The 9922-nt window shown below is 40.7% G+C and overlaps 1 protein-coding gene across 1 annotated transcript; it reads left to right on the top strand.

Moving 5' to 3' along the window:
• The first annotated feature begins 3113 nt into the window (after window positions 1-3113).
• On the top strand, window positions 3114-6115 carry LOC128613802 (fumarylacetoacetate hydrolase domain-containing protein 2A-like). Its single transcript, XM_053634911.1, has 4 exons — window positions 3114-3201; window positions 5160-5355; window positions 5594-5895; window positions 6003-6115. The coding sequence occupies exons 1-4, from the start codon at window positions 3114-3116 to the stop codon at window positions 6113-6115; spliced, it is 699 nt and encodes a 232-aa protein (XP_053490886.1).
• Window positions 6116-9922: the final 3807 nt, after the last annotated feature.

Genomic DNA, 9922 nt, shown 5'->3' with positions numbered 1-9922 from the left:
GGAGAGAAGTTTAACGGCTTGAGAAGTGACTCAGGCAGCTTTTTTATTCACAAATCTCACACACACAAACAAGAACACAATACCCGCTACAAAAAAATAAGTTGCCTCAAAAACGTGACAAAAATGACCTCGAAGTGTTTTTTGGTAAAGCAATGTTTTCTGTGAAGCAGTTTACCACCTACAAATGCCTCCATGTTCACAATGCACCTCATCCACCAGCAAATTATCAACAAACCTTAACAACAGACATTGAGAGTAATATCAAATACATATTAATATTGAGATTAATATCAAATACATATTAATATGGAGATTAATATCAAATACATATTAATATTGAGAGTAATATCAAATACATATTAATATTGAGAGTAATATCAAATAAAATGAATGACCTGACTTGGACCCATCCAAGATGTCCACCGATGAAAAAGAGCACAGCCTCGTTATGAAGGAAACTTAACGGCTTGCGGAAGTGACGTAATCAGTAATGTAATTGGTTGCTAGGGAATACATTGTGTTGAACACGTGTGTGATTCCATATAAATAATTAAATGTTGAGCAAACTCGTTTAAATAAGTCAGTACAACTAAATCAGCTATTAACTGGAACAACTGAATAAAATAAGTTGAACTTACTAAAGCCAAGAACTATTTTTTACAGTGGTAACTGTTGTAGTAACCTTGTTTTCTTCTGTTGAGGTGTTAGTGCTGGTTTTCGTTTGGCTTTTGTAAATATTTGAGGTATGGTTCATGAAGCCAGAAAGTTCAGATATTAAACAAAAAATGTTCTGAGTTATATCTGTGATTTTGTTTAAAAAAAAAATCCAGGTGAATGTAATTTTTTTTCCCCATCAGGCACAAAAATTAATCGGGACCCATAAAGTCCACCATGATATTTGTATTGTAATTGTAAGGATTATTATTATTATTATTATTATTATTATTATTATTATTATTCCATAAATCTGAGCGTGCAGACCAAACCGTAAGGCCTAGAGAGCTGAAACTTTGAGGGAAGGTAGTAGTCCAGAGTAGTACAGAGTCACAACGTTTCGTCCCGATCGGACAGATGGTGGCGCTATAGTGAGAATGTTTAGAAAAATGGCCATAACTTTTGAACGTTTGTCACAGACATTGTCACAGTGTCTTATATGTATGGAATCCTTGGGACCAGATGAACAAAACGTATATCTCTGCTTCCATTTCCGCCTATAAAAGTTTTCCGCCATCTTGGAGTTTTTTGTAAAACCTACTTTTGTGAACTAGTCGTAGGTTTTTTGTCCAATCAAGACCAAACCAGTGCCAAATGATTCTATGGAGTCTCATTATCAAAAGTGATCAAAAAAAGGTTGAACTTTTGACTTGCGGTAGCTACAGTATGCCAAAACACATGAAGAAGACATGGCCACTTTTACGTAAATGGCTATAACTCTTGAATGAAATGGGATATCTTCACCAAATTTGGCATGCTTATGTTTGAGGACAATCTATGGTGGCCCAGAAAAGGTGGTGCAGTTTTGCCATATGGTGGTCTATAAAACTGAAAAACCTGAAATTGGCTGTAACTACGGAGCCATTGATCCGATTGACTAAACACGATTCAAAAATATTAAATTAACCTACATATGCATTTCCTAATACTATGCCTACAAGCAGCTTAAAGAAAGAAAGAAAGAAAGAAAGAAAGAATAATAATTCCTTACATTTTTATAGCACTTTTCTAGGCACTCAAAGCACTTTATATATTATGGGGGGAAATCTCCTCAAACACCACCAGTGTGTAGCATCCACCTGGATGATGCGCCGGCAGCCACAGTGCAGCAGAACGTCCACCACACACCATAATAGTGGAGAGGAGAGTGATGTAGCCAATTCAGGGATGGAAATTATTAGGGGGCCAAGATAGATAAGTGCCAATGGGGGACATCCGCCAGGACACCGGACAACAAAAAAAGAAAGAAAGAAAGTGTGGACATCTAGGCATGAGCTTAGGGGTCATTCTATAATTGTGGGTACATCTCATGTCCATGGAATATATATTTTTAGATTTATTTTCATCAATATTAATCTCCAATGCTTATTTTTCTAGTTCAAAATTAAATTTTTCTCAATGACACTACTACATGTGGAAAAAGCTATAACTTTTATTCAAAAATGAGGTTCATATCACATACAACTCTGGTATTCAACTCTCTGATTTTGTAAAGTTGCTCATTCTACTCTGCATTTAAGCATGAAAATTACCTCAAATATAAATTAATTGAATAGTTTTGCCTTCAGTTAGATTTAGATAATCAAGATATTTGGGTGTGTTCTTAAAAAAAAAGTGTTTATTGTTATATGCCTTAATTTTTGTGTCCAAAAAACCATTATCAACTAAGTTATCCACTAGGAAAACCCCATTTAAAAATGAATGGATTGTCCCAGTCTCACATAATTTGCATATTGTGATGTAATTTCCTCTAGAAGCACATGCTTGAAAGACTAGAAGGCATGTCCTCTCTCCTTTCCCTAATATTGGTTTAAAAAGCAAACCTGTGTCAAGAGAGGATTAATTGACTGTCAGCAGTGTTACACAATTATTATTGCTGCAAACTGTAACAAGAAAATTTGCCTAAAACTTATGTTATATTTATGAAAATATATTTCTGAACATACCATGTGTTCAGTAGTTCTAGGCTTCCATGTTGTGTACAGGCCCCAAACGCTAAAAATGTCAACTAAGTTCCTGTCAACTGTGTTACCCAGTAAAGGTAACATAGTGGACAGTAGGAAACCGTTACACTTGGTGAAACTCAGGGATGAAGGAAAAAGGATCCAAATGCAGCTGAGTTTTAATAATGGAATTAATAGGAACCAAAACAACAGATGTAAAGATAAGAATTGTAGTGTGTTCCAGGAAAATGCCAAGATTATCTGCTGCAGGAAAACAGTAGACTCGGTAAGATTCTGATCCTGTGAAGAGGGAAGCTTTCAGATTCAGATTTCAGATTCCATCAGAAATGGAGAGAGTTAAGAGATCAAGGGAAAGTCAAGGCAGTAGCAGATGTGACAGAAAGAGAGAAGCGTAGGAAACGTTCTTACTGAAGGAAAGTCAAGCAGCAGAGTAGAATGAGGAAGAAGCCGGCTGAGTCCAATGTAACGCACCACAAAGTCCTGAGCCTGGTGCAGAGCCTGCTCCACAAGCACAGTCATCGCGGTTAGAAGATTGAGAAGTATCTAATATGTTACAACAGTGAGCGACTAAAGAATATGAAGATGATGTTCAGGGTAGTATATGAGATTAAAGTAGACAGCATTGTACTCAACTTTGTGAAATGTGTTTCCTGTTTCTTACAAATCGTTAATTGGAGGCAGCGACTATCAGGGAGAAGAAAGACAATAAAGAGATACTCAAGATTGTACAGAGAGAATCAAAAACTCAAAAAATTACTTCATACTCAACAATGAACCACTGACAAATACAGAAAACGTTACGCAAGACTGAAGTGAGATTTGGAATCTCCTCGCACCAAAACAACAAAGTTGCACCAAAGACTTCCAGCCAATGACGCAGTGCACAAAACTCTAGTCCATCATCATGCACTGGTTGAAAACATAAAACAGAAATTTCACACAGCAACACAGGAGAAGACCAGGCAAATTATATCCAGAATTGTATGTGGAAAAATCCTGAGAAAACACAAGCTCCAGAAATATATTCAAGAAATGCTGGGTGTTTGAAGGAAACGTTTCTGCAAGGGTCTGAGAAATGCTGAAAATATTACTTTTTTCGAAAGGGAGAAATACACCACAAAAACTATCTAAACTACAAAAAAATCTAAACTACATCAGAGCGTTGTTGGCTTTTTCATTAGGGATGATACAAGTCGTTCAACAGCTGACAAAAACAGACCATAACTAAAGGAAAGTGCAAAATGCAAAAACGCTTTTCAAATAACACACTGAAACACCTTCATAGGAGATTCCTGCTGGAAAATCCACTGAGCCATCTCCCTTATTCCCTCTTCTGCCAAGTACATCCATTTTGGATTCTCCATCCAACCATCTCAGACAGGCAAACATGCCTTTGTAACGTACATGAAAATTTGTCATCTGTAGTTGACAAACTTAATCAACTCATTCTTCTCAGATGCAAGGACTTGGAGTCCCTTGCAGAGAAATCATGCTGTGATGCAAAACAGAAAGCATGCATGTACAGAGAATGCAATACCTGTACAAACTGTGTTTATCAAATTGCTCCAGAATATGATGCATCTTCTTCCTGTTTAGTACAGAACTAGACAAGCATGGATTCAGGGCTGGCACATGGAATTTTTTTGAGGCCAGCCATGGGAAGGGTGCTGATGGGGTAGGTGGCCTCCTGAAAAGAACAGCAGACCAATTGATCGGTGAAGGGAAGGACATTCCAACTGCTAAACACCTCTTTGTATGGGACTTCTAATCCCGTCTCGGCACTGTGTGCACCGAGCTTGCATGATCTCCCCGTGCTCTGGGGGTTTCCTCCGGGTACTCCGGTTTCCACTCCTAGTCCAAAGACGTGTGCTGTAGGCTGATTTGCATTTCCAAATTGTCCACAGTGTGTGTGATTGTGCCCTGTGAAGTGTTGGCACCTGTTCAGGGTGTGCCCCGAGTTCCCTGGGATACGCTCCAGGCTCCCCACGACCCTGTATAGGATAAGTGGTATGGAAAATGGATGGATGGATGGGATTAGTGAATTCATACTTCAGTGTGAGTTTCATAGATGGAGAAATACAGGTGCATCTAAAAAAATCGTGGAAAAGTTTGTTTTTCCTGTAATTTAATTCAAAAAGTGGGACTTTCATATATTCTAGGTTCATTACACATAAAGCGAAATGTTGTAAGCCTTTTTTTGTTTCAATCTTGATTATTACGGTGTACAGCTCTTGGAAATCAAAAATCCAGTATCTCAAAATATTACAATAAAGAATTGATAATACGACAGAATTATTTATCCAAAACATCGTTTATACACTTTCTAAGTCTCAAATCTTTCTCTCTTTTTTCTGACCCTGATGTCCTCTTGGTTCTCTCTCTGACCCTTCACCCCTGTGTGTGTGTGAGAGAGAGGGTAGATGAGAGTGGTGTGGGGCTCGTGGCTCAGTTTGAGGAGACTCGGTCATGTGTTTTCTGTAGGCTCAGGCACACGCACCCTCACCTCAGCCAGCATGTGCCTGGTCCAGTTCCGCCGGCGGGGAGCCGAGGGAAGTGCGAGGATCGGTGTGGAGAGCACGAAAGGCGTCGTCGACCTGAAGGCGTTGGATCAGACCGTGCCGTCCACCATGAGAGAGTTCTTGGAGCTGGGAGAGAAGGGCATAGAGTGTGCTCAGAGGTGGGGCAGACTTCATGGACTCACTTATATGTAATCTTTTGGCTGATATCCAAAACAGCTTTCAGTCCTTAAGGTTTAGATTAGGTTTAGCTGACTAAATTTAGTCTATAACTAACAACTAAATGACTGAAACATGATAAAACATTGTCCTGTTGTCTAAAGATCGATATTAGCTGTTAAAATGTGCATGAGAGAGACTTCCTATTTGTTCCATCTGTTAGCTACATTATTGTCACAGCTCCAGTGCAAAAACTAAAGAAGCAAACCGCAGACATGAAACTTATCTTGGCTACGTTTGGTGTGAGGACAAAAATCATGCCAAATTAGAAATTCATTCCTATAAAAAAGAGGCGTCTCGCGCTCATGCCTGTTATTCTCAGGAGGAGGACGCTCGCGGTCACGTTGCCGGCTTCACCGTAGCCAGTGAGGTCAGCGCTCGTGTCTGGCAGATGAAGAACGGCAAGCAGTGGCTTCTGGGAAAAATATTCGACACATTCTGTCCACTAGGGCCTGCTCTTGTTACCACAGAAGCACTGAAGGGTAGGTGGGGGGCCGGTGAGATGGAAACCTGAACTAAAAATTGTTGTGAACGTAAAAAAAACCATGAGGCTGTGAGTCAGAGCTGTAATGTGCTGTTTTTAAATCAGACGTCCACAATCTGGGGATCCGGTGCCTGGTAAACGGTGACGTAGTTCAGGACAGCAACACCAGTCAGCTGATCTTTAAGACGGAGAAGGTGGTGGTGTGGGTCTCGCAGTAAGTATCCAGCGCATGGTGGTGAACATATTTCACTGACCTGATCTTACAGCAGTGTTCAGATTCAGTGTTCAGACTCTTCTAGGGATGCATTGATACCAGTACTGGTATAGGTCTGATACTGTGCTGAGTGAATCGTGCAGCACATTAAGCAGTAATGTGACCGTGCAGAGAAACTGTTGCACGTGTGAGCAGTTCAGATCTGTGAGCACTGAGACATTGCTGTATTGTTACTGCATCCCTAGTGTCTTCTGTACAGCTTTGTTCATTTGTCTTGAAGGCAGGTTTGTGACTCTGTACCCAGGTGACGTGTTTCTAACAGGCACGCCTCCAGGAGTGGGCGTGTTCAGAAAGCCACCCATCTTTCTAAAGGTGAGCTCAGTTTCCAGTTTCTTACACTGCGTAGGCTTGTTCTCCATTTTCCAATTTTGTGAATCTCTATAAGACTAATATGACCTGGTCATGGTGATGGAGAAACACCGTGGCTCATTTAATCCCCTTGAGTAAATATACATAAAAGACAGGGGCGCAATAAGTTTTGGTGAGCCGAAATCCTCGGAAACGTTAAGAGGTGCCCTTGGTGATGACTGGTTTAGAAAGTCATTCATCACGTCTGTTGTTTGATGACCGTGCGGAACTAAGCGATTAGAGAAATGAGTCCGAAAACAGCTCTGGAGTTATCTCCTACTGAGGCAGGAACATCTGTACAGACGTATCCTTTGAGATTACTTTTGGAGAGAGGAAACACAAAGTGCAGCGTTCTTCAAAATTAATACGAAGTCAGAAAGCTTTTTGATTAGGCGTTATCGTTAATGCACCACATCGAAAATATTTTTATTTTAAGGTCTGTGGCCTTGCAGCGTTGCACGAGTGTTTACAGTGTGTTGGTGTATACACTGATGTGTTAATCATAATCATGTGCTTATGTTTCGAATTAATTTGGGTCCAAGTTTAGATCTCAGACGCATCTTGCCGGCTGAAGTGTTTCTTTTATAACCAACAATTGAACACACCTTAGTGCTAATTTCTTTTAAACTCGCAATCCCAATCCCCCCCCCCCCCCCCCCGCCAACAAAAAAAGGAATGTTTTGCATAAAATTCTAATTAATTAGCTTTTGAATAAAATGTTCCATCAAAACAAACCTCATGACTACACCTGAGTGCTAAATTTGATTAGTTCTTTGTACTGCTTCTAAAACATGACCCATCAGACAGCTACTTATGTTGTGTAGTTTGTTTTTAATTAATATTGTAATTTGGCTAAAACCAAAATAAACAGGTCCCTACAAGTAGAAGTCACAGCACCTGCAAATGGGGGGGTGGGGGGGGGATTCTTTATAATTCAGAAGGAATACAGAAAGGACACGTCGTGGAGTGTCAGATCGAGGAGATCGGGTTCATCCGAAACACAGTGGTGTGACTCCTGCACGGTTGGCTGACTTTTATCTGAGCTACGGGGATGGAAAAAATAAAAATAAATCACTTTCACCGTTGAAATGCTTCAATGTCTAGATGTTTCTGAAATCCTAATCAGATTTGTGTGCACTAGAAGTGATTGGTCCAGAGTGCAGGTGCTGTGATCTTCCAGGAGATAGAGCTCTGTTGATTATGTTTCGGGAGAAACACTACTGTATTAGTGGGTTGTCCAACCTGCGAATCTCTCTCGACATTATCCATCGCCTTCTCCGTGAGTGTGCAGGAGGTCCTTGTGCAGTTCACCTGTGTGTGTGTGTGTCTCTTGAGATCTTACTCAGCACCTGGTGCACTATAGTAATCAGCCCTGTCCGTCAGCATCTCTCTCGCCGTGCTGCGTGTGGAAAGAGTCTGTCTATATATGTACTTGTGTGGGGTGAAAGAGGGGGGTTATGGGATTGCTACGGTGTCCCGAGAGGGCTGGTGGCATTACCAGCGGATAATCAGGGGCTGATTGGAGGGTCAGTGGTTCATGAGCTCCGTCACTCATCGTTAACAGCATCATGTATGAGAACGTGGAAAAAGAAAGATCCGGATTGAGTGACGGTGCAGAACAAAACCTGTATTCGTCTCTCCAAATCAAACAAAGCAACGTTATAAAGCAACAATTTTCATCAAACAGAAACCAGAGAAGAACTCGTTAACTTCCTAACAATCCAACATTGTCAAACACTCACTAATTAAACTGAATACAATGACCAATATCCTGCTCTCTTATTGGTTAACAGCTCTGATCAACTCAAAATCCTACCAATATTCTCACTCAAAGCCTACCATCAGCATTATATCGAATGACATTAACACACTTAACACACAACATGTAGCTCAGAGCTCAGTCTTCAGTTTGCACTAGAGCTACAAGGCTCCAAACTGTCAACAGTGTGGAAACTGAACGCTTAAATCATCACACACTGGTTTAGTAATCTATCTGTACAAATAAAGAATTTTTAGCTGCTAGTAGTAAAGGCATAATGCTTTAGGTTTCATGATGCTAAACCGCTAGATATAAGCTTTACTTGTTAGCTACAGCACATTAGGCTCATAGCTTCAGTGCAAAACTGAAAACCACAACAAACATTTCCTAACTACATTCATAAGAAAGAGAGAAACCAAATGCAGTTTTTAAAGGTCCACGTTCAAGAACACATCTTGCTCCAAGCGAATTACCAGAAACACTGATATTTTGTAACTAAACCTAGAGCGGTGTAGACGTGTGTTTCTCCTGCGTCAGCCTTAGAGGAACTGCGAGAAGAACTGGAAGAGTTTGTGTTTGTTCTCGGCCTGGAGGAAAAGAGGACTGATCTCTAGGTACACCGCCTCGCTCTGCCGGTCCTCCATCAGCACCTGGTACAAGAGAAACACACTGTAACCCAGTCTGTACAGGATTTCGGAGGGTTTTTATAATTATTTATATACATTATATATATTTATTTATTTATATTGTGATTATTGCGGCCCAAAATGCTCGATTTTTCGGTGGCTTTTTTCAAATTTACGTTGTTTTTCACACAAAATTGTTTTGCGCGCTCTTTCGCGGTGATGTTTGTTGGTAAACGAGACCTTTTAGCTGTTACTCATGTTGACGGACATGAATCGAAGAGGAAATCTTGGCCCAGATCTGCAGAAAATCTGCGGTAAGTTTAAAACGTTGCAAGCTGCTCCGAATATTGCAGCGTTTGCTCGATTCTGCTTTCGTTTCTGCGATCGCAAATGGAACCGTGGAAGAAGCTGTTCACAGGATAAACATATTTATGGCACACTTGTATGATATCCTGTGTGAAGTTTACCTGAAGACGTGTCGGAGACTCTGAAAACGTGTGAGGAAAGCTTATCTGAGACTGAGTCCGCCATTTGGCAGAAACCCAATACCCTGAGGACAACATCCCCATTGTGAAGCATGGTGGTGGTAACACTACAAAATGTGTACGTGTGTGTGTGTGTGGGGTGGGGTTAGGGGATGGGGTGTCGGAAAGTTGAAAGTGGGGTGAATACTTAGGAAATGCACTTAAATAATGAGGAAAACAGTCTGAAGAACACTCAGTCGTCAGTATACACTAAGAATTTAGTCAACAGTTTTTCTAGGGCACTCTGCACTGCGTTGTGGGGAACACAGCGGTTCTGACAAACCTCTGAGACAAAACAGCGTCACGGCACTGCAGTGATGCCTGTCTGTTAGTTTGCTTTGCCTCAGACTTATTTTGAACTGATCGAATGTTTTGTCTGCTTGTGGGTTGGAAGTCCGTGATAGTTATATAAGTAGATATTTATATAAATCTTCCACACACACACAAACATCATCCGTCCATCACAGCACCACTTCTGAAGCGGGGAAAACTTC

This window comes from Ictalurus furcatus, chromosome 10, assembly GCF_023375685.1.
Source record: "Ictalurus furcatus strain D&B chromosome 10, Billie_1.0, whole genome shotgun sequence".
Lineage (NCBI taxonomy): Eukaryota > Metazoa > Chordata > Actinopteri > Siluriformes > Ictaluridae > Ictalurus > Ictalurus furcatus.
The sequence above is the reverse complement of the archived record's forward strand: the minus strand, read 5'-3'. Positions and strand labels throughout refer to the sequence as shown.